Source organism: Poecilia latipinna, unplaced genomic scaffold (assembly GCF_001443285.1).
Source record: "Poecilia latipinna isolate Pla-1442-1.1 unplaced genomic scaffold, P_latipinna-1.0 Scaffold3066, whole genome shotgun sequence".
Taxonomy (NCBI): Eukaryota; Metazoa; Chordata; class Actinopteri; order Cyprinodontiformes; family Poeciliidae; genus Poecilia; species Poecilia latipinna.
The window spans coordinates 38034-63044 of record NW_015115682.1 but is presented as its reverse complement, the minus strand read 5'-3'; the positions used below and the strand labels follow the sequence as shown (position 1 = coordinate 63044).

Genomic DNA, 25011 nt, shown 5'->3' with positions numbered 1-25011 from the left:
GTAGTTCACCTCACCAGAAGCGTCTGTAAATGCTAGTTAGCATAGCCACCGATGACAGTGGATAAATGGTTTTCCTGTAACCATTAGGACACTGAATGGCACAGGCATGATTGACAGCGCCAAGACCCTCCCCCTGACTCTGATTGGTGGTTCCTGAGTAAACAGTGCATTTCATCAGATGGATATATGACCACAGGGAGCTACCATCACCGACATGTAGTGACAGTTTTAACAATTATGTCAAAAAACATATTTAAAAAAAAACTAAAAGTTACATCTGCAGCTTTAATAGCAACTTTTTTATTTATTTTTTTTAAATCATCTTCACAACAAAACACCTGAAAGTGTCCCTTCACTGACTGCGCCTGTGAGCTACAGTATTTGTTCAGGACGACAGCAGGCGTCTTGCGTTCACATACGGTTAGCGTGCAGGAAGGCGGGGTAGAGCTCCTGGGGCAGCAGAGGGTCCGGCATGTCGCGCAGGAACTCCTTGAGCAGCGCCGCCACGTCGTGCACGCTGTGCTCCTCGTCCAGCTGGACGTCCACCCCCATGTCGAAGTCTTCACGCAGCTACGGGAGCAAACCAGATCGCTAACATCACAGAGGAACACGAGCTCATTAACGTGAACAACAGACTTGTGACATGTTGGGGTTACTCAGGGGCCACTCTGCCCTCCCCCCCTCACCCCAGTGGATGTGATTTCTAAATAACAGGATATATCACTTCATCAGTTTGAAGATTAGGTTTATTTTTGTAGCATCCAGCAGAGAGTAGCAGGAAGCGGCGCAGAGTGAACCAGGGGACGACACGTTGCTGCAGGCAGCGGCGCTTTGGTGTTTTATGGTCAAGAAGCAGTCAAATTGGGGTCACAGCTCTTAAAATAAAAATATATTTATGGGTCAGGCTTTAGTTTGGTGGCCTTGACCTCATTTTAGGCTTTAGCAGACCACAGAATCATTTGGAAAAAAAAAACTAAAAAAGGGTCTGGAAGTAGCTGGAAGGTGAAGATGAACTACACAGATATTAGACAGAAAGCTAAAATATCACAAATGAATAAGTTCTACTTGAAAATATGTGACGATTGATGTAAAGTGTCTCAAAGTTATAAGTAAACATCCATCCGTAAATTTATCCATTCATTGTCCTAACTGAGTCAAGATCTCCATGGTAACAGGTGGCGTTATTGCCAAGACCACTGAACCAGACAAAACCTGAGGCCAAGGGAACAAATCCTCAGCAGAATTAATGAAGAGAGCTAGCTTAGCCAACCTGATGGTCACGTGTTAAAGCTATGGAGCACAGTTCCTGCATAATTTATGCTGCATTTGGATCTAGTTGTGTTAGCTTGCCTTTTCCTTTTAGCTTTTCTTACTTGGCTATGATAAAAGTTAAAATTGTCCTAGACATCCACATTATAATTTATCCTCTGCTGAGTATCTTTGCTTTTCCACTTGATTTGATTTGCAAGTCAATTCTTTGTGCTTTGAGTGAGCAGTGAGCAGATCTTATCACCAACTGCTGACTTAACTGCTGTTGCCACTAATTTATTTCAGTCCATGTTCCCTGTAAATAAAACATAAATAAAAGATGGACAGGAATGTGATGCTGCGATGCCACAAATATTTGACAATGTCAAATGTTGTGCACAACGCCGTTCCAGTCAAAAGCCATGAAGCTCGGAAACTACGGCTCACATTTTCTGACATCTGGCCTCATTTAAAAACAAACTGAAACTTTTTAAATATCTATATAATTTAAAAAAAAAAAAAAAAGAATACCGTCAATTAAATTTTATGTAAATATGTAGATTTTAAGGCTGTTTATTTTTTATTCCACAGTGTAACTTAGTGGGTTTTAACCCTGTGCTATAATCTCATATGTTTACATGTAAATGTTCATTAATAGGTATAGTTCCGCTAATATACCCTAATAAATGCTCTTAAGCATTTATGCTATATTTACATATTTCATATACAAAGAAAAAGTATAATAAATATTTTATTAATTCTGTATGCTTAAATTATGACTAAGACCTGTTCATCAATTCTTTTTGTATGAAACTATGCTAATAAATGCTAGTAACATTTATTATGTATTTACAAGCATTAAAAAAAATCTATTAGCTATGCTAACCATGCTAACACCTTTTATTAGCATGGTTAAGATATGCTAATAAATGTTCTCATGCATATATGCTAATTATATTAGAAAAATATTAGCATATTTTGTTATTGTGCCTTTTGTGTGATATTACAGTTTGTACAAGTTAAGCAATATTTTACTTATTTGAGATACTGTAATCAACTTTACTCTCTTAGACGTCCTCACCTGTCTAACTCTCTTCTTGGAGCTCCCGACTCGGAAGATGCCGACAGTCTGGAGCCCTGGGGGACGAGGTTTGTGAGCATTTACTGCTGGGCGTTTTGTTATCAAAGGGAGACGCCCAGGAAGACCCTCCAGTCTCACCATAGGTCTCGATGTGGCTGCAGCACCTCTCCACCACCCGAGGCACCTGCCTGTAGATGGGGTTGAGGCTCAGCTTGGACTGGGTCCTCCCTTCGGACGGCGATTTCTTCAACTCCAGTTCGGCCGGGTGGGACAGCTGCAGCGCCTCCAGCAAGCGAGACTGACTCTCTACGAGGTCAGAGAGGCAGTCCACCGACAGCCCGCCCTGTGGGGCAGAAATACACGGTCATCAGGTTCACAACATTAAACTCTTTTCTGTTTCAAGTTGCATTAAATGTACAGTGTTGATGTAAAACACTGGGTTACACATGGTACCGTTTTACTTCAGACATTGTGTTGTATTACAGTTTACCGTGCCACGTTGTATCTTATTTTGCCACATTCTTTATATAATTACATCGGAATTTCTAATGTTGTATCATATCGTCACTTTTCTAAAATAATGGTCTTTTTTTTTTTTTTTTTTTTTGGGCCAAAAGTGATTTTTTTTCTCTAAATAATCTTTTGACAATAAAAAAATGGGTGATTTTTCTTTTCTTTATTTTTTTTATTTTTTTGCAAAAATTATTCATGGCAAAAAATGACATTATTTTAGGAAGGTGACAACATTATTATTATTATTATTATTATTATTATACAATATTCCATAGAAGCAACTGGCCATTTATCTTACTTTACTAGTACTATTAGCTTTTAAACCCGAGGCGTGTTTTTCATCAGCAGGAAATGATTGGCCTCTGAAGGATCACTATTCTCCAAGGGACACGTTTCTGCCCATGTGTCGAGGAGAATCATACTCTCTTTATGCTCGGTTGTTTTGGCTGCAGATCAAAATTCTGCACACATACAATAGCAAGAAAAGTCCTAATAATTCTGGGGAGCCTGGGACATAAACTACTCACATATTTAAGTTCTTCTAACACAAGGAATATTCCAACTCGCTTTTATCTATAAATGTTGGGATATGTAAACTTGGAAATAGCACTACGAATACGTCATTCAGATTTAGATGTGTACGTCTAATATTTGTGAAGAAAACAATGTTACAAAACTCAGAGTGGAGTTGAAACAATTTGTGCCTCAAATCTCCTGGAGGAACATCAAGAGTCTGGAGGAATTTCTTCAGTGGCAACGGTACTGTGGCTCATAAAGTCGAAGATATTTCCTTCATCTGAAGTGTGTCAAATTAACACATGGTCAAAACATTTGTGGATGATGCGAAAAATGATCAGGTTTGTTTACTTTACATAAGCAGCGACTATATTAGAATTAAAAATGTACATATTTTGTGCTAAATTGCAGAATTTTAAACCAATTACAACCGGGTCATAAAATACTACACTTTCCCCCAATTCCTTCTACTTCAGTCACAACAGCTCAAAAGTTTTATAAGAATTTGCTTAATAATCAAGCAGCAATAAAGCGCCACGGTCTTGGTAAGCGTCTGTGCTGTTCATCGTAGCCCTGGCGTGAAGAAGGGCGAACATGAAATGACCAAACTGAATCTCCAGCTGTTTGTGTTTCCATTAGAAGCATGTGTTAGCAAGGCGGCGCAGCTAGGTTCCACAGGAAGTGAGAAAACCAGACAATTAAAACTCTAACTGGCTTTGCTTTGAAGATTGTGGTGTTAAGTTTTATTGGTTCTTTTCTTTAGATATATTAGACATATTTCTTGAATATTAGTGATGGATAGTCTCACTAAATACGCTGTATGGCAGAAAGAGCTTTGGAAGAGACGGATGGGACAAAATATGTGGTTAAATTAACTTCATGACTTTTACGTACATTTTTTTTATTTCTCTAAGTTACAAGTGACTTAGTGAATAATTCCAAATTCTTTGAAGGAAAAAAACATTTTTTTTACTTTAACCACATTTTGATGCTAATTCTTAAATAGAAATTGTGAGTAGGCTTCGTTTTTAATACATTTTTTTCCTCAAGAATATGTTTATTAAGCAATAAGTTAAAAGGATAATTGCCACAAGTCCTAAGAGGTGGTGTTTTTTCTTCTAAATGCTTCCAGCCTGTTCAGAGTTCACCTCCCTGACAGGCTCCTAGAAGCTCCGCCTGATTGCTGCTTCATGCTCAATTGCTGTCCTCTGTGGCTGTAATGATGCTCATTATGAGCTTAGGAAAACAACTGGTTTCACATCAGCATGTAGACAAATAACTGGTGAGCCTTAATCATGTGTGTGTGCACACACACACACGTGAAAACAGACAGAATTTGTCCAACAAACACACGGCAGTGGAAACAAGAATTTGATGGTCAAATGCACAAGTTTTCGAATACCGTACATATTAGTCTGTAGATTTTAGTTAAGATCTACAACTAGCAATTGGAATTAGCATGTGAGATTCAGGTCAGAGTAAACCATTTAAAATATATATATATATATATATATATATATATATATATATATATATATTTTTTTTTTTTTTAAATGTGGGCATTACATTGCTGATAACAGTGGAAAACCTTAACGTTACAGTGCTGATTTTTTATTGTATGGTTAGTGTCTGAGTTTTTCAGGTTAACGTGTAAAAATAAAATTGTTTGTGTTTCCAAGAACTATTTATCAAATCAGATAATTGAGCAGACTTATTAGCTTGCGAAATCGCAAAAACAATCTGCAGAAATGCGTAACATTCACAGGTTTCACGGACTAAATGTACGTTTCTTCAGTGCGACGTCTCTGTGGCTGAAGCGTGAAAGCGAAACCCGTCTCACCCTCCTTTGCCCTCGGCTGGCGTTGTCCATAATTGTCGGTGACGCCGCTTTGCTCTGCGTGTCGTACACCGGCGCCGGAGCCACCGAGTTGGCGGAAGGGGACCCGGGGACTCCGCCTGTGATGGACGAGGAGCTGCCCAGAGGTTTGCTCCCGTTGAAGAACTGCCTCTTCTCGGCCCTGAAGCGCAGGACGCTGGCCTCCAGGTCCAGGCAGTCGCGCCTGCTCTCCTTCAGGGCGTCCTGACGCCGCTTGTACGCCTGGTCGTTGGCGATGGCCTGGGAGAGCGGGATGCCGAATGCTTTGGGGGCATTTTCTGGGGAAGAACGCAGGGAGTTATTCCAAGAGACCAACACCAACAAAAGGGGCGACATGGAAACATGTGTGACAAATAATCATGTCTGAGAGACATTTAGAGACCAATTAACCCAACTGCTATGTGTTTGGACTGCAAAAACACCAAATATTACCAAGTATTTTAGGTCCAGTTTCTCGTGGAAATATCTTAGTAGACTTTAAATAAGACAAAACTAACAAATTTCATCGTCGCCATGTCTGACATCAGGAGGTCAACGGCAAATGACGGCTGAACATCAGCTTCAGGTTGGCCTGTCGGAACCGTTTTTATCATAAAAGTTTGCTCTTTCAAAGTTAGCGCGTTTCCTTTAAGCAAATTTGTGTGATTCCAATTTGCGCACTTTTAAGGTCAACGTAAACACAGCTATGTCCCAACTGATTCCTCTTGATAATCATGTCTTCATTTCTGATCACATCTGACTTTCTGGCTGCAACCAACGCTCAGGTGCACTTAATGAGCTCTTGTCAGAAGACTAGATCTCTAAAAATCGCAAAGCAAGCCGAGCACTTAACAGGACTGAGTTACTTTTACCTGTGCCATTAAAATGCATGAGGTAGGAAACGGTGAGGAGATTGCCCTCCCTCCAGCTATTCCCTCTCGCACTCAGAGAACCGTGAAGCAGCACATGATGGCCTGAATGAAAAACACATGACGATCGCCCACGTGCACCAACACCCGGCAACCAGGTCGCGCAGCAGAGAGGGACTGGAAGGAGGCCACGCAAATCCTTAAATATATGGGATTGACTGAGCCTTAAATAACCGCACAGACCTCTGCTCCCAGCAGTTTGGCTGCAGGCCTTCCAAGATCATCAATAAAGACGGCAAAAGAAATTTAGGAATGATGAAAATAAAAATTGGACGAAGTAATTTTTTTTATTAAATGCGCGTACAGAATGCCATATTGTGTTCACGTCGAGCCAATTTAATACTTACTTTGACGTTTCTGCAGGTTTTCCAATTCTTAATGGAACATAATACGAAACGCAGTAAAATTCAAAGTAAATTTCTTTTTTTTCCCCCTTTATCCTTCAATTGCTGCAGCAGCTTCACCTGCAGCCAGTTTCCAGTTTAAACTTGAACTCTCAATAACTCAGCCTTCGCCGTTTTCCCTTTAATGCTGTGTAATTTCAGGCTGAAGTGACTGAGCTCACCCCTCCTCCACATGTTCCCTGGTCAGGTGCCACTCCAAAGATAAGCTCCTTGTTCTGATGGCAACCTGCCTGCAACAACTAGCTTGTTGCCGTGAAACGTGCTAATGGACACTACGGCATGAGGCCACAATAAAGCAGTATTTACCCCATTAAAAGTTTTGTTAGTTTCTTTTCTACCCGATTAAATACAAAAGGCAGTTTTCAAATGATTATTTTGATTTATGAAGGGGAAAAGCTATTCAGACCAACGCGGAATATGAAACCGCCTGGTTGTGGATTCATGAATCAGCAGTGATTATCTATGTTGTCTGCACCACTTCAGTTTGATTCCAATAGCAATATGCATGACAAATTATTGTCAGAAGTAATTTAAATAGCACAGATCTAGAAACAAGAAGTAGGTTGAAATATCTCAAAGAGCAAAACACTCTGATCTCTAGAAATTGACGATCAGTCTAAGGAGAAAAGGTTACAGAGTTACTTCTTGAGTTTAAAGACTCTTGAATACCACACCGAGAGCCGACAAGCCTACAAAATGACTCTGAGATCTGTGACATTTACGCCGTTACATCTGGAGTAAAGACAAAACATCTCAAACAAAGATCATCGTCAGACATGGTGGTAGGAGGATGATGTTCTCAAGATTCTGACTTGCTACGGAGGGAAAACATCCAACTCCTATTCTGGCCTTGAGGTAGAGTGCAGTTGGTTTAGGCAGTTGGACAACGATCCACCAGGAAGTCTGTCTCTGAACGAGTAAATAAAAAAAAATAAAAAAAAAGGTTTTGTAGAGGTCTAGTCTACAAAACCTTTGTCCAAAACACTCTTTGCCAGCGACTGAAACTGTATTGTATTTCCTCAATCGTTCAATGATATCAACACATTTATCTAAAAGATATAAGTGTAGCGAACAACCAAACAGATGAAATCTAAGGGGGGAAATACTTTCCCACAGCCCGGTTTGGGTTTACCCGAGTCCCTACATTGTCTAGAAAATATTAGAAACGTCACTGGAACATTTCCCAGGTGTGGATGGGCATGAAAAAGAGTCTGCTTCCAACTTTATTCCCTTGTTCTGTTTTCTGTGACAGGTGGCGATACCATTAGCTCTACAAAGCCGAGCAATGACAGTGTCAACAACTCAAAGTTGTGTTTGTTGCTCCCCAACACAACACAACTTTCCACTTCCATTAACATCTCCCTTCCAAAGCGCCCTCCCTCAGAGGGCTTCCCCAAGGGTTTGTTTGGGTTTGGCTTTGTGGTGCACATGATGCAGATACGCTTCATGCCTTTCCTGCAACACAAATATAAGAGATTCAGTGATAAGGTAATGGTGCAAGGGGACTTAAATAAAGACTGACGCCACGGTTTCTATGGAAGGTGAGCAGGACTTTTCACCCGCCACCAAAAACATTAACATAATAGTATCGGTCTACTCCTTCATAATATGTAACAGTATCCAAATTAATAAGAAACAGTCTTCTGGTACTGTACTGATTTGTATAACCACCAATATTACAGGAAGTGAATCACCAACAATCATTCTGCTGATCATTTTTGCTCATCAGTCCTGATCTGGTTTTGTCTTTAAGTAAAACAATGCATGACGTACACAAGCGCTTGGGTGATTTCCTGTACCATACTGAGATGTATGTCTCTCTGTACAGATTTTAAGAAGTAAAAATGATAAATGATGTTTAGTTTTAATGTGGCCAGTTTTCTTTTTACTTGCTACAAGCTTCTGAGGCAAGTATTATTGAGAAAATTGTCAGAGTAGTAGACAATAAAACCTTTTCTAGTGATTTTTTTTTTTTTTAAAGTAGAACATGTGCTTTCCAAACTTCAGGAATTTCCTCCGCACTAATGACCACATTTGCTTCTTATCGACACCATCGGCTGAGTCAGAGCATATATTTAGTAACGGTGATTCTTCAGATTGCCACTAAGGGAAGAACTGCTCTCCATACACACCAGCAGCGGCGTAGACGAACCCTGCGTCTCGTTTTCCCCCCACTAACAGGAACATGCTTCAGACCGTTGTTCAGTAAGCCTGGGCTTGTTCCTCAGTGTTGATGTTTGCTATTGGACTGACCCATCATCCGTGGTGCCGTCTCTCTTTTAGCTGTAATTACTAGCAAAATAATCACATTGCTGTGTTTAGCTGTTTGCACTCGAGCTGTTTGCTTGTTCAGGAAGCAGAGCATTTAACAACCGACTGGTTCGGCCAACAGACACATGAAGTGGATGTTTAGATGCCCAATAGCTGCAGGCTGTATTGATGAAGACGTTATAGTAGGATGTTGGTTGGAAAATGTATGCTTTTAAGGGAAAGTTGTGCTAAATTGTTCATGACCTGTGCCTCTCTTATTTGCTTTTTTGTGCAAATCTTTTGAGATACACACAACTACTAGTCCTTCAGTTCACAAATCTGGTCTTTGTGGTGGAGAAAGAAATAAGAGTCCCTTCTTCATTTAGCCACAAGTCGAGTGGAAAATGGAGAAAGAATGTGAACTGCATGCCACGAAGTGTTGAAAAACTAACATTACATATTGCTGGCACACTGAAACACGGCGATGGCAGTACCATGACTGAGGGCGCTTGATGGCTCTACTGCAGTCTTGAAAGTGGACATTATAAATTACTTTAAAAGGCTTTGAAAGACTTGAAACCGGTAGAGAAGATTGTCTTCTAGCAGAACAAAGACCTTAGACATACCTGCTGGTCTAGACAAAGGCCAGACCTCAATCATATTGAGCAATTTAATGAGCCTCGGCTACTATGACTGAAACTAATCCCAAAAAATTTTGCAGCTGTAACTGCAGCAACATCTGGCTCTACAATATCTTGAGTCAGGGCTCCTTATTTGTAAAAAAACAACAACAAAAAACATCTTTCTTCTTTTACGCTTCTCTACAATTACATAACAATATAACTGTACTGAATTTAGACTCCAACAAAATGCTTTGCTTATGATGTACATAAAAAAAAGTTTATTTTATAATGTATCAAAATTCTCAATATAAAAGTCATCCACTGGTCAAGAATGACTATCTTTTAAAGTTTGAAGTTTTATTGTTTAAAGTTGGTTTGCAACAGTGATTTCAGGACCAAAAAAACAAAACAAAAAAAAAATAAAATAAACATTTTTTAAAAATTTGACAAGCTGCTTCTGCATTAGCCTTAGCCCTGACTTTGTTTGACTGCCAGGGCAGCAGGGATTAATTGTGAAATGAACACTAAAGCTCAGACAGGAAGACAGCTGTGTTTGTGCTCATAAATCTGAGTCCTCTGCCTCTGGAGCGTTTCCAGTCGTCAGCTCAGACTCTTCCAGTAACGTAGGATTGTTGCAGATTTATTGCACTGCTGCTCTGGATTCTCCTCTGTTTTTCTTTAGCCACAGCAGCAGTCGGATTATAATATGGGTGATCTGGGGTATTAATATTAAAAAGAACTGTTGGTTTAACACTTGTTGCCCTCTAAGTACACTAAGGGCTGGCCTTTGGCCTAGGCAGTACAGGTAAATGCTGAGGGTGCCAGGAGTCTAGGGGCGCCATAAAAAGGGTCAAGAAAAAAAAAAGTTGAAAAATTCTGCACTAATATAGCTAATATAGCATAGAAAAAAATAATAAATACATCTAATAAGAAGTAGCTTAGCTTCCCCCTTCTCTTCTAGTTGGTTCATTCCTGCACCTGGTATGCACCCTAAGAAGAAGGAAGTTGCATTTCCATTACAAATGTGCAAAAAACGTTGTCGATATTCCCCTAACGTTGAACGAAAAACACAATTTCACAATTGCAGAGTTTCTTTTAAATGAGAAACTCACTTAAAATCACATTGTGAATAAGTTTATTCACAAGATAAGTCGTTAAAAAACATGCTGCATCATAATAATCATCTTAACATTTCCTGTTTTCTTCTTCGTCTTTTCCCCCAGTAGCAACATTCGATTGTTGATCACATGACTCGTGAAAACAGTGTTTCCATTGCAGTTTTGTGAAATACCCTAATACTGATACAGCCGAAAAACGACATTATCCTAATGCAAAAACTTTTTCAACGATAACCGTGATTTTTTTTCTTCTTTTTTTTCTAATTGTCATGTTTCTGTAAGGCAAATTTATTTTTGTAGTTCCAATTTGCACAATCGGAACTACAGCAGAAAACTATTTAGACACAAAGCGCCTCAAAGTCAAAAGTGACAAAATCTCGCCTACAGCGACAAAATGTCCCCTCCCAATACAGTAACTCTGGTACCAACCAGCTCGCCACTCAAGCTTCACATCCGATTCCTTCCCAGCCAGTCTCCAAACAGATTACGGTTGCCACCGTGTAATCCTGTTATATGTACTGTAATCTGTAACCTGCTGACCCCTGGAGGCAGCAGGAAAGCAGAACCAGGCCCCGATGTTCTGTGTTTTGATTAGCCCGGTCAGCATGGCCGCTCCAGCGTCTGTGTGTGAGAAGCTGCAGGCGGGATTTAGAGGTCTGCACAGACAGCCAGGAATGTGTGTGTGGAGTGTGTCGGATGGTATCTCGCCCTGCAGCGATAATCACCTGAAACCAGAGAACATCTCATTCTGAGAGGTTTGAGTCAGGTGGCTCGATGGAGGTAAATAAACGAGACGAGTGGGAGGGAACAGAATACACAATGAGGCTAATTTCGACAGATGAGTGTGAGCCGCCTCTGTTTCTGTTTACACGCTCGCCACTACTGATGCCCCGGGAAAGGGAGCCGGATCGGACGCAGAGCGATTGAAGCAGCAGCAGATGCAAACAGAGCCGCAGAAACATCTAACGTTTACAACCGACGCAGCTGTCTTTGTTTCCCGTTTGGCTGCTCAACAGAAAAATGAAAATTATAAAAAGCAAATAGTGTAAAACTGTGGGAAGGATGTGGGATAGACCCATAGAGTAATAACAAACACATGACCCACAAACATCCGTCCTGGTCCGTTGTTGTAGCTCAAGTCCTTGGTTTTAAACGGCACACAAAGAACTCTTTGGCTTTCGTAAATGTGGCTGGATAACGCAAAGCCCATTCAAAGACCCGTCACAGAGAAACCTCAACTCGTCTTTACACCGGTTCTGACTGCACTTATTCAGCAGCACCATTGTTCCTTGTTGAATAAAACTGTCAGTCCAGACACACCATGTTTATTGTACACCAGAATAAAATTTAAATCTGTTTTTGCACAAATTCTTCACAAATATAGGCTGCATTACGACAAAACCTGGGGATTAATGTGGAGGCTACAGCAGAAGTGAGATGCCTGTGATGTGATTCGAAATAAAACTACATAATGCTACAGTTAAATTGGCAAACTCAGTCCTGATTTAGTCAACAAATTCCTTCTGCAGAGTAGGCCAAGACATTTTTTTCTTCGACTGGCTTATTTGCTTAATGCTCCGCTCCCATCAGTCACACATTCCAGGTCATTTTCACCCGACTCTCTCTGCGATACTTGAAATTTGGCTCCGTTTAGGACTTGAAGGTTTAAATTCAGTTCATTAACCATCCAATTCCCCAAGCTTCTTCGTTAGCTTATTGACCAAGAAACGACGATAGTGGCATTTGCTCGTTGAGTAGTTCAGTCATAAACTCTTTGACCAGCCTAAACAATATTGTGGTCATTTCCAGAAAACGGGCCGTTACGTTAACAACGGTGACACAGCGCCACGTAAAAGTGCCCAGTGGGTGTCTGCATTCATTCATTATTCGGTTTATATTACACTAAACCAGCAGAAACAAAGACGCACATGCCTCCCTCTGGGAACCCAGCAGGATTCAGTCTGCAGCCCCGACCCTCCTCGTGCTTTATAAACACTGCTTTTCAAGAGGGACCAAAAGTGGTTAGCGCTAGTAAAAGCCACTGGAAGTCAGCGGTGGTGATGCTGATTGAACGGACAGAGGGGACATTGTGCTTCATGATGACGCTCGCTGTGGTAAACATTGGATTCGCGGAAATGCGTTCGCGGCTCGTCTTGGGAGAGAGGGCCTAAGGCCGCGGATGGTGTTGTGTTTTACCGCTTTAATGTCAGAGTGCTGCGTGAACTTACCTCGCTCTTTCTTCTCCTTTGAGAAGGAGTCAAACCGTCTGCGGAGGGACTTTCTTCGTTTGCGTATTTCTGCGGGGAGAAAGGAGAAAAACAAAAAGTTACAACGAATGCCAACCGTCGGATCGTCTTTGCTTCATTCTCAACAATAAAGATTGTGCAATCCACAGTCTGAAATGTCTTTCTTCTATGTATCGTGTATTGTTGAGATCAAACACCGCGCTGTCCACTGTGTGGAAAAGCTCGATTGTTTTTGGCCGTCTTTTGGGACGGAAGTGAACTCAAAGCGTCCGCCATCGTCTTTCTCGTGTCCCATGCAGACTGCATCCTCAGCACAACTTTCTTCTCTTTCCTCAACAACAGAGCCAAATGTTTCTGCAGACGAGCCGTAGCTGTTTGTTTGGACAGCCTGCTTTCCTTCGTGAGCGTAAGAAAAGGGGGTCCAAGAAAAACACAGAGACAATGTTTAATGTTTGCACTTTGGATTTCATGTGATTCACCAACGCTGCGCTGCCTGGTTGTGAAGTGGTACAATGTCTTCTGAGTCTTTTTTTTTCTCTCGCTAGCATCCAAGACAGACTTTGTAAAACCACCTTTTCCTGCTGTTTTATACCCACACTTATACATCTATAGACTAAAATGTTTGTCTATCTTTTTTTTTAAGAGTTGCTCAAGCTAAGAGTCATTGCACTAAAAAATCAATTATGTTACATCTAATCTCACTACTTTTGCTCAATTTGATCACAAATCAAATCGGATATCCAACCAGATCTGATGTGAACTAGGAGCATCCCCACACGAGAGTCGGTTCACAGGAACTTCACCGATTCCTTATGTAATTAGTTTCAAAGCAGGTCCACGTTTCGCTTTTCGGACTTGTTTATGTGCAAGAATCCCGGGGTCTGGTGTTTAGAAATGACTAATCCGAGGATGGATTAGTCTTTTCCCGATTACGTAAGGATTTGATTTATTACCTACAGTTGCGCTTTCCAAAATACCTGCGACATGAATAACAAAATCCCTTCCTTTCTGTTTTCACCCTTACTGACAAGGACATTTTCAAAAATAGACATAAAATAGAAACAGAGCGGTTGGGGGGTTTGTGGGGCAGAGAGCATTTCAGCTGTTGGGATAAAGAGGTCAAATTCCCACGACTGCAGGAAATTAAGGTTTATTTCTAAAGTGCAGAGCTCCTCCCAGTGAACACACGGCACCTCCATCTACGGCTTATTTTCTATTGACGAGTGTGTGTTCCTGTTTGTACATTTACGAAACGCAGAAGAAAAAGTTATGGTCAAACAGAGAGAGATGTTTGCAGAAATGCAACATTCTCATCTTATTTTGTTTAGCTTTTTACAAACTTACGTTCTGGCACCTGTGTAAATAAATACCTGGAAACCATCTGAATCCAAACTAACATAGCTTGTTTGAGAAAGGAAAAAGATGAACTGCAACGCAAAAGATGCAAAGATGCTGAATATTTTCCAAAATCTGCCAGGTTCCAGCCATGAACGTCAATCTTTGTTCAGATTTCCGTGGGACAGACTACAAGCAAAATATCACCGTGAACTGCAGAGAATGTGAACATGATGGTCTGTTGTATAAATCCTAAAAAGAAAAAAACAAAAACAAAACAAAAAAAAACATAAAAGTATGTGATCAAAAGTGAAAAACTAAAGGAGTGTGACATTGTTTTTCTGCAAGTTCTACTAGAAAGTAATTTGTTGTTGGTGTCTGTGTCCAAACACATGGCAACAGATTTGATTAAAAACCCCTGGAAGTGCAAATATTTGCAGGGATTAGTGTGAGAATTATGTTAATTTAATTTGGTTTTTAACAAACAAAAGAGTTCAACATAATATCCCAACTATATCTCTGGCAATAAAAAAAAAAAACAAAAAAAAAACAATAGCAGCTGCAAGTTTTATTAAATTCTTCATCTGAAATTAGTCTCCCTGAAAAGTTCATCAAAAGATCTGGTGTTTGCTGGCCTCTCTGCCGCTCTGAGTTTGATTATTTTTGAATTAAGAGAAGGCAGACGGGCTGGAGAGAGGATAAAACGAGAAAAACAGACGGAACAAAAAAAACACAAAGCGGAGACCCAGATAGTGTCGTCGTCCCCGGTAGAAAAGAGACTCGAGAATAAGGGGGCATGAGAATGAGCTCCAAAAACAAAAACAAAATTTAGCAGCAAGGGATCTGGTTTAAACGTGACATGAGAAAACAAAAATACAGAGCGAAATCTGACAGAAGCGAGCGACGCAGCAGAAGCCCGAGGAGGACGAGCGGGGGGGAGGAGGGCGGCACGGCGGGAGCCGAAGCCTCGGCCGAAACGGACACGTTGCTCTGCGGAGATTTCCCCCCTCAGGGGAGACGAGGAGCTAAACTATTCCCACACTCGCTCACTGAGAGCTTTGTCTGCAAGCCAGGCGGAAAAGATTAAAAAAAAATATATAAAAGGAATCTTTCACTCAGCTGATGCCAACAACCTCTGTCACGTTGCCCTTTGTTGTTCCAAGCTTATCTTGTTTAGAGCAAACTTACAGCGTTATTATCTTTAGAGGATGGTTTTTGAAAGAGCTGAACTGTGCCTCTGTTCAACATGAAGGATGTCACTAGAAATCATGAATCATTTTAGAAATCTCCAATAACGACGGTTTGCTGTCTTACGAGTTTCAGATTATTTGATTACAACCTCAAGTTTCCAACAGATTTCTTCCCGTCAATATTCCTTAAACAAACTAAAATAAATCAGCCGAAAAAAAGATGTGCGTATATAAAAAAAAGACAAAGTATATGATACAATTTCAAGGCGTAAAGATATTTAGTTTTATTCGTATTCTCAGTTGACACAATTTCAAACCAAACTTTAGCTTTTGACCGTAGAATGGTTTGTTTGGATACACAACACGTTTCATACCAGTAAACTGTAACAGTTGCATAGTTTAATAAAGGTTGTTGAAAGAGGTTGAATTTTTTTTTTTTTTTTTCCCAAATTTGGGGGTATACTTGACATTTTTATTGCCATGGAAACTAAAAAAAAGGAAATAGAAAGTGATTCATCCGTTTCCCACGTTTTTTTTTTTGTTTGTCTTTCTAATCTGCGGCCCAAAAAGAGAAAGACGTCAAGTTATATAATTCTTTTTAAGTGTTATGAATAAGATATCAGAGGATTTCCAGAAAATGATACAAGCAGAGAGTTTCACAGGAAGAGGAAGAAATGCAGTAACTCGACCTCAAAAGATATTTTAGAGTTTTTTAATAGAATATTTCGGTGGTTCTGTTTCAATGAGGAGACTTCTTGTTGCTGAAAATGGTTGTTTTCAGCTTTTAACTTTAAGATGAAATTTATTCTTCAGTCTATTATTGAAGAAAGAAATAACTTCAGAGGAAAATAAAGGGAAAAAAAAAATATTGTTCATTTACTTGAAAATCGCCGAGCATCTTTGAAAGACGCTGACCTCAAAATGTCAGCAGGAACAAAATCTGCTGTGATCTTTTTTAAAATGATTATTGGATTTTTACTTTGATTTATGAACTTCATCACTTAGCAAGTCTGAACGTCTACGAGAACCAAAGGGCTGCATCTAAAAACGGGAAACTATGTAGGGTGTATTTTGATTTTTGGAAAGCTTCGCCTCGATTAGCCTCACAGACGACGATGTTTCAGGATGCCGTTTGCAGATAAGAGGTTTGTTTTGGACTGGATGAGGTGCTGGACAAATATCCAGAGGAAAGTTCTGGGTCCTTTTTGGGAAATCCTTTTATAGCTCTTTGGACACGTTTTCTCAGAGTAGTAAAATGCTAAAAACATCGTCCAAGCAAACATAAAACCTAAATAAAATACTTACAGGCTGAATTTTCTGTCATCTCTGGTTATATAAAGTGACAGATGCACCAACACATTTTCACCATGCTGGTCGATTAATTTTTTTAAAATTCCATTTCTTCCCACAGGATGATGTCAACGAGACTCACTGGGGTTTAGTTTCCCTGAGGGGGAATTTAAACACGCAAACATGGGGGAAGTTTTGTGAAATTGGGTGGCCGCTAAAGTTTCTCCTTGGGTATGCGAACAAAAGCCACAAACTGTGAAGAAAAACCGCATAATTGAGCTGAAAAAAAAAAAAAAAAAAAAGAAGTGTACCGAGCTTCAAATAGAAACGTGGTCAAAGTTGAGCCTGTTGGTTATTTGAAAAAACGTTGGGAGTCTGAGAAAACTATCTTAATGGCCACAGCAGCAGAAAAAGAAAGAAAAAAAACCTTGTCTGCATCCCTCAGGTCTCAATAAAACCTGGGAGAAAACGTCTGAGGGTGTGTGTGTGAGGGGGAAAACGAACAAAAAGGTTACGGCGCATTGGAGCAACTATTTCCCATTACCACGTGGATTCAGCTCTTTGGAGTTCAGGCGGATCAAGAGGATCCACGAAAACAATATTTCAAAGCGGGGAGCATCAAGCGGAGGAATGCCGCGCAAATAAACATCTGAGCCAGGATGAAGGCTCGACTTTCCTTCTGAAGCGCTTCAGAGATTCTTACTGCGGTTGTTCGCGATGCGTCAGCAGCCGCAAAGTCAGGCACCTTTGGATTGAGAAATGTATGGGGGTGTTTTTCTCCTGCAGGTATTTCAAAAAGTCACTAGACGGGGAAGAAAACCTCTAGAGTAATGAATCGATCATATGACGGTTTGTTCATCGGGGCAGAGACAATGAAATAAGAGGGTCACGGAAAGGTTAATCTCTAGGCTTTGGTCACAGTGTTATCTAAGAAAGCAGTAATATGCTGGCTGCTTCTTCTTCTACTGAAAACAGGATCATGTAAAGAAGCAGCCGCCTTTAATATTTCAGCTCAGATTATTAAGGTTCACTGATCTCATGAGATGAAGACGATACGCCAAATTTGGTTTAGAAGGACAGGATGGGATATTTACGGGAAAAATCCAATTCTTGTTTTTCTGTTTCTTTCTGGGAAGTTATCCCAAAGGATGATGATGATGATGATGACGACAGAAATCTGGGGTCAAGCAAAGAAGCCCCTGTTCTCAAGAAGCAAGAGATTCCGCCTACACTGCAAAAACACAAAATGTTACCAAGCATTTTTGGTCTAGTTTCTGGTGAAAATATCTTAGTACGATTGAAATAAGACAAAACCTAATGAAAGATATGGGAGCTCGTTAGTGACAACAAAGTTCCAGTTCCACTGTCAGATTATTTGACTTATAACCAGCACTTTTTCCCCATCAGTTTCAAGCTAAAGGTTGAATGCTTACTCCACCGTCCTCCTCCTACCTCTGGGAATGTTGATCTTACAGTCCAGGTCTCTCTCCTCCAGGTGGTACAGCGCCACTTCCTGCAGCCGGGCGCGCTCCAGCTCCGACAGGCTCTGGATGGGAACCGGCTGCAGACGCACACTCTGTCCCAGCATGGTCGCCCAGGTGTGGTCCCCCTGCAAGCAGAACAGAGACGGTCTAAAAACCTCTGCAGAAATGAGTCCAGACACTTTGTGTCATTAACAGGTTTCTCTTTTATCCTGAAACGTTCGATGAAACAAATCAGAGTTTGTCAAATTCTTCAGAGAAGATGATCAAACAACCATCAAACATTTTGTTGGATGTCTCAAAACGTCCGCAACACAAAAAGTAAGAGTTTTCTAGTGACCAACTTCAAGTCAAGGGCTTTACAGTTTTCTATTCTGGAGTTATTGCCCTGCCAATTGTGTTTACAGGTATTATTCACTGGTTTATTTTTATCTGAGCCATTCTTTGCAAAAATACTCTCTGTCTGTTGACCTTGAGGTCTTTGGTTTTATTTCTCTCATTAGACAAAGCTTCAGCCAGCACACTGGCAATACATTTTAGAACGGAGCATGAATGTCTGCCAAATTTCTGTCTTTAGAAAACAGACTAAATGTAAACACAGACAAGAAAGTCCTCAGAAAGTTGTAATAATATTTATACAAAAGGCTGTCATATCGAGATTTACGATTAGCCAACTTTTCCCAAATGGTTTAAATCTTTTTATTGAGAAGCCAGAGTGACGAGAGTCAGAAATCCACTTTCTCAGGCAGCATAGAGTAACACAGATTTCTCCCCTCCCCCACCTGTTACTGGGCAGGCTGAAAGAAGACAACAGGACTTTTTCCTTACATGCAAGAAACACAAAGTCAACTCTTTGACCGGTCATGCATCAAAATAAAAAAAAAAAAACAGGAACAACAGTTGGCAAGCTAAATATTACGATAACAATATAGTTGTTTTGAGACCATTTTCATAGAATATATTGATAATGGGATAATAATGCAAGTTCGCCCTCTTAAAGACCAACAAACTTCAGTTTAGTGAAGAACACTGGAACACATTTTAAATATCCAAAAATAAAACACATCAAGACCAATAAACAGGAATAAAAAAAACACACACACACACACACAACCAAAACCATAAATGAAATGTATTATGATTTCTCTGTAAACAGAATCGCCCTTCAAGGAACATAAATCATCAGAATGGAACATAAGGAGCTCAAATAATTTCCCTTTTCTCAGTCAGTAGAGCTTGTAAACGTTATTTTGTGGCTCCCGTCTCCTCTTATCGAGCGTTTGACTAAGATCAGCCGTCAGCTGCACAAGTAAAAATAAACTGAATATAAAATCCTTATATGGCGGTCCAACTTTAAACCGTTAACATAAACTCGTAAAATGCACTGTGTAAAACCTGCAGTACCATCAAACATCTTCTGCATGCATTCATATTACTGGGTGTACTTACAGGCACACAAAACACAATCACGTCTCGCTTAAATATCCATGTGTTCGGTTTCATAGAAATTTATGTCTAAATGTGTTTACTTTCAGTATGGTAAGTATTACATTTGGGCTGTTTTACACAGCTGCAGTCATTGGATAGCGTTCAGGAAATAAGACAAGTTTTGTGTCCCAACGATGTATGAAGATGTGAGTTTTTAGGTGTGAAATACTTGAATCAGCCTCAAAACAAAAGTAAAAATGCATTGTGAGGAAGCTGACTGAAAGAAAAAAAGAAGCCATTATGCAACATAAAAAGCCAAACTTCAGTTTTAAAAATGCACTCGGGTATTTAGGAGAAATGTCCAGAGGTCCATAAATTAAAATGTTAGTTTGTTACATCCAGTTCGTGAAACGTTTGTTACGTTTCACGAAATAGACGAGGAGTAAAATATTATGTGGAAATGTTGATGCAACATCTCAAGACATCAGTCAAAAAGTTAAAGTTTTGATGGAAATGGGTACATCGGATGAAAAATGACCATATGTATACTGCTAAATTGGGTACAATTAGGACTAAGAAACATAAAATCAGTGATTTAGAATGGTCCAAAGGTTCAGCTATTTCAGTGAGACGTCTATGGGAGGAAACCTAAAATGTTTCACCCAAAGTACCAAACTCACATTGGCAAACTGGTTAATTTGTAAGAGAGACCGATTGTTCTGGAATCTAGCAAATAAAAACAATAAAACGGCAAACATTCAGTCTGATCTGCCATGTTTTATCTGAATTAATGGTATTTCCAACTGGAATCATGTCGCTTAAAAAGAATCTTGTGAACCAGAGAAGAAGATCTTGAAAAGAGCATGGTGAATGCAAAGTGTTTGGTGGACAGATTGGCGAGTCAAAGGTCAACCAGAGCCAGACTAACTCATGAAATGTCTGCCTCCCGACTTTTCAAACCCTGCCAGACAAAAATGCTAATCTGTCTGCAGCGTGACAGCAGGCGAAAAGGTCTTCCTTCCTCCAACAGCTGGGCTGTGAGGAGCAACTGAGGAGTTTCGTACGGAGCGTAAATAAGACATCTGTATCAGGAACACTGTGTTTGCTAAAACATTCAGAGTTTTGATGTAAAAAAACTCAAACTTTTTAGATGGGAAGAGCTAAATCAATGTCACGGCGCTTTCTTTTTGATTAGAAATGGTTCAGTCGGTGCGCTGTAAAGTCGTAGCTAAAAACTTCAAAACGTTTCGTTGTTTGCAGACTCTGACCAACATTGCTGAAACATTTGGAGCCTGCAGAAAGGATTCGTTTACGCATTCCACTCAAAACCAGTTTTATTCTTTTATTACATAACCTGAAGGAGACGTTTGCAACGCTGGAGATATTTCTGCAAGTGTTGCCATTAGCAGATGCAGAAATACCATGTATGTTTAGCTGGATAATATGCTGGTCTCAATGTGTGATAATTTCAGATCTCCACGTACATGCATGCATGTAAGATTTAAGATTTATTCATGCAAGACCTACGACTGAAATGAGAAATATCTTAAAGTGCTTCACATGTGGCTATGTCTATGTCTATTTTGATGTGTAACAAAAAATCTAATGTTTCAATAGTTGATTTTGTGTTTTTATAATGTAGCCCTTTGAATTACCTTGTTGGTGAAATTTGCTATTGAAATAAACTTGACTGATTGATATGTTCGGTTGATGTGTTAAGAACTTCGATTTACCATTTATCTTGCTTTTATTGATCACGGCAATATGGAAGTGGAACAAAAAGACGCAAACATCTGATTTTACAGAAGTTTAATGAAAGAAGAATGTTTTGTAACATCACTAAAAGTCTATTTTTTTTATTGTAGAGGTCAATAATATGCCATGCCAGGTCCACATTTGCCCAATTTTGCTTTGTGTGCCTTCATGATGACAATATATCAGCAAAACGAAACACTACTTAACATTTCTTACTGCACTGATTCCATTTGTAGCCAGTTTTTAGACTTAAGGTTCTATTCTTCCTGACCTTTCCTTATACCGTGTCTAGTTATGGGCTGCTGTCAATAGCAGGAAGTAGGAAACAAGACAATTCACGCCACATGACAGCCAAACCACACAGGAAGACGGAGCAATGGGGTATTTTGTGCCAAGCCTGCAAGATATTTTTCCATATGTGAACCAAAAACAGTCTGGAGCAGGACAAGAACATCAAATATGAGACAGAGAGATTTCTTTCTTTCTTTTTTTTTCTTACATCTTTGTCCTAATCAAGAAAGCTGTTTTTTGTTTTTGTTTTGCTAATTTGCATCAAAAGTATGTTGAAAGAATTGCTTAAATCTGCAAAACATTTGCTCTGACAGAATGACTAATCACTGCAGAGAAACACCTGCTGCAACACACTAATTATCTAGGTTTACAATGAAATACGGCTATTTATAAAAGCAGCAAAAAAAAATAAAATAAAAAATTAAATAATGTGTATGTATGCCTCATGATGAGGTGACGGACATACAGAAACACTAACAGCTGGCAGGTGTTTCTCACCACATGTGGGATCAAACACGTCTCCCCTCCAGGCCTCGGTGTTCCTGCACGGTTCTCTCCGTCTTCATTTTGTGATGTTCGTCAAAAATACTTTACTGATTCCAAAGGGAAAATAAATGTTGTTTGTCACTCTCATTAATTCAAAGGAATAATAAATGGAAACCAAAAACTCAGGTCTTATCTGAACGACTCCTGAGGTTTTCTGCATCTCTTTCGTCAGGGGTGTGTTGATGTGATCAGAGGCTCGTCATTCAATAATCATTTCAAGAAGTCACCCACGCCAACAGAGGAACAAAACTCACTGTGACATCAAGCAGATCTTAACTTATTCATTTCAAGCTTTCTGCTGATGTTTTTTTTTTACAAAAGCTTTTCATTTTCTGTCAAGGAAACTCCTTCAGTGTGTTCTGTCCTGTTTGGGGATTTACATAACGAACATGTAAGAACAGAGTTTCCTCAGATCTAACGACGTCTCATTATTCGGCTTCGCATCGTGTTCCCGAGAATTAATAGGACACGACGGCTGGTTTTCATTAAGATGGTCTCAAAACACAGCTTTACACGCATTAGTATGTAAATGTGCTCTGGGAGTGGCTTACATACACTCACACACACACACAGGTAGGATTTACTAATAGGTCCTTGGCAGAGCCAAAGGCTTGTGCCTTAACAGGTCACTCACTGACACAGCAGCTGTTGAGTCAGGTCTGACTAGAATTTCATGTTTACTTCACAAACAAATAGATTCAATTTTGACTTCTTAAAGGTGAATATGATGTCATTCATTTTAATTTCAGCCACCATCGTAGATCTAGACTTTGTTTTTATCCATAAATGTAAAGATTTTTCAAAGAATGTGACTGAAAACAAATCTAGTAGTAGAGCTGTGGAGCAGCACCGAAGCAGGAGCATTCACACACAATCCAACTTCAGTTTGCAGGGTTTTTTTTTTTTTTTTTAACGATTGCTGACACACTAAAATTAAAACTGCCCCACATCTGTCAAGGAGTGAAACATGAGGCCAGATTTGCACAACAAGAGGCGCATTAACAGCATCACTTTGTAGAAAACACCAAACATGTCGATAAAGCTTTGACACTGAAACAGATATTGGTGTTACTTCCTGGTAACATCAAAGGCTGCTGCATGTAACTGTTATAAAAATATTTTTCATACATTTGTGAAAACTGACACTATGTCATGATAGTGTAGTATGAAACAGAATCTGTGAATTTGTGCACACATGGTGCCTCTTCCCAATGGTAACTGAGCAGGATGCAGGACACACCCATGTCAGGTCGGCAGTCCATCACAAGCCAAATACATAAATATCTACGATCAACATTCCAAAATTTTGCTTTATTACCAACTCCAAGAACCCAAACGCTCCCCACTGCTCCATCTCATCACACCTCCACCGCTGTGCTTTAACTGTGACATTTCATACTCTGATGTGATCCTGAACCCAACCTGAATAATTTTCATCTTATCTGACAAGATAAGATGCTTTAAATTCATTAGCGGCCCTCCCATCCCCACTTTGTGAAGAAGTCAAATATGTTGCTTGTTCTTCCAGATTAGAAAAAAGGCAACATATTTGTTGCTTGGCAACTGATATCGTACAGAGTTCAAACCGTCTGAGCTTTTCCTGAAACTCGTCTGATGATAACCCCTCAAAGATTTACCTATTTGTCTTTTTTCAGGCAGGAAGGTCCTGTAGGACCAAGGTTGGAAAGGTTCTACTTTAACGCACTGAGGTTCATTTTATTTCAGTAATCAAAGTTTTAAGAGAAAACCTCAATTGGTGATCACAGGCAAAAACTTGGGTTGGGTGAAGTTTATAATTTGGATTATATTTTCAGATATAGTTCAAATTCTGCTATTTAGCTAATTTTGTTGTAGCAGAATTTGCTACAAATTGGGGAGCAAAGACAGGAAATGTGTGTTTCACATAACTAAACTATTAGTAAACACAGAATAACAACAAATTCTGCTATGTTCAGGCCTATTTGGAGGAAATATTGAGTAAAATATAAAATCTGAGTTAATCTGGAAAAACTTTCTAACCAATTTATGTAATTATCTGTAATTATTAGTGATTTTATGAGGCCTAAGAGGAAAATAAAACAACCAAAGATAGATATCCAAAGACTGCCAACATGAAAATCACACAGTATCCACACACACACACACACACACACACACACACAGTACCTGTAGGAGGGCTTCACCTTTTCTCAGTTAAAATCCCCAAACTTTTGTTGCCTTTAGTTTGCAGAGCCTTGGTTATCCAGACTTTGTTCAGCAAAACAAATTCATCTCAGCTTCATCTGAGCTGAACGAGACTGAATGGGGAGGGCTGAGCAGTGTGTTAGATTAAGAGAGGAGGAGGAGGAGGAGAAGCGGTGCCGCCGACTCGACTTCTTACAACATAAACACAAGAGAGCAGGGAGGGAGGAGGGACGGGGGAAAAGGGCAGAAGAAGCTGGATAGATGGAAACGCAGTGAAGGAAGACAGTAGGAAAGATTACCGGTCGAAATTATTAGCAGAAACCATGAAAGTAATAAAGAGAGGAGGGATTTAAAGAGGCAATAAAGGGATGTTACTGCCACTTTATGAGGAGGGGATTTAAAGAAACCCATGAATCTGAGAAATGGAAAAGAGAATCAAAAAGGGTAAACACGGCTACTGAAAAGGGAAAAAAAGAGATGGGGATCAAGGAAAGCTGGTCACATGAGGAGGGTTAAGAGGACAGAAACAGGAGTATGGTGAGAAAATATTAAAGGGATAACTGAAGAGGAAATAAATAAAAAAGCATTAGCTACCAATGAAGAGAAGAATAAGAACGGTAAAATGCTTCCCAAGACAAGATGGTACACAACACCAGGTTAGCATGGCAAAGCAAGAACCCTCTTTTGTTTGGTTTTTACAAATATAGTTTATATATATATATATATAT

General features: G+C 39.8%; 1 protein-coding gene across 2 annotated transcripts in view; it reads right to left on the bottom strand.

Moving 5' to 3' along the window:
• LOC106940029 (rho GTPase-activating protein 6-like) overlaps positions 1-24400 on the bottom strand; it is a 30394-nt gene extending 5994 nt beyond the window's left edge. Inside the window, exons 1-7 of one of the 2 annotated variants that reach the window (XM_015022645.1) lie at positions 24266-24400; positions 18051-18207; positions 12766-12834; positions 5199-5512; positions 2468-2672; positions 2330-2385; positions 420-570 (exon numbers count right to left, since the gene is read on the bottom strand). In XM_015022645.1, the coding sequence (XP_014878131.1) occupies positions 420-570; positions 2330-2385; positions 2468-2672; positions 5199-5512; positions 12766-12834; positions 18051-18186 (931 nt within the window). In that variant the 5' untranslated portion in view covers positions 18187-18207; positions 24266-24400. The remainder of the gene's footprint in view (positions 1-419; positions 571-2329; positions 2386-2467; positions 2673-5198; positions 5513-12765; positions 12835-18050; positions 18208-24265) is intronic. The other variant, XM_015022646.1, reaches the window with a different exon arrangement.
• Between the last annotated feature and the right edge of the window lie 611 nt (positions 24401-25011).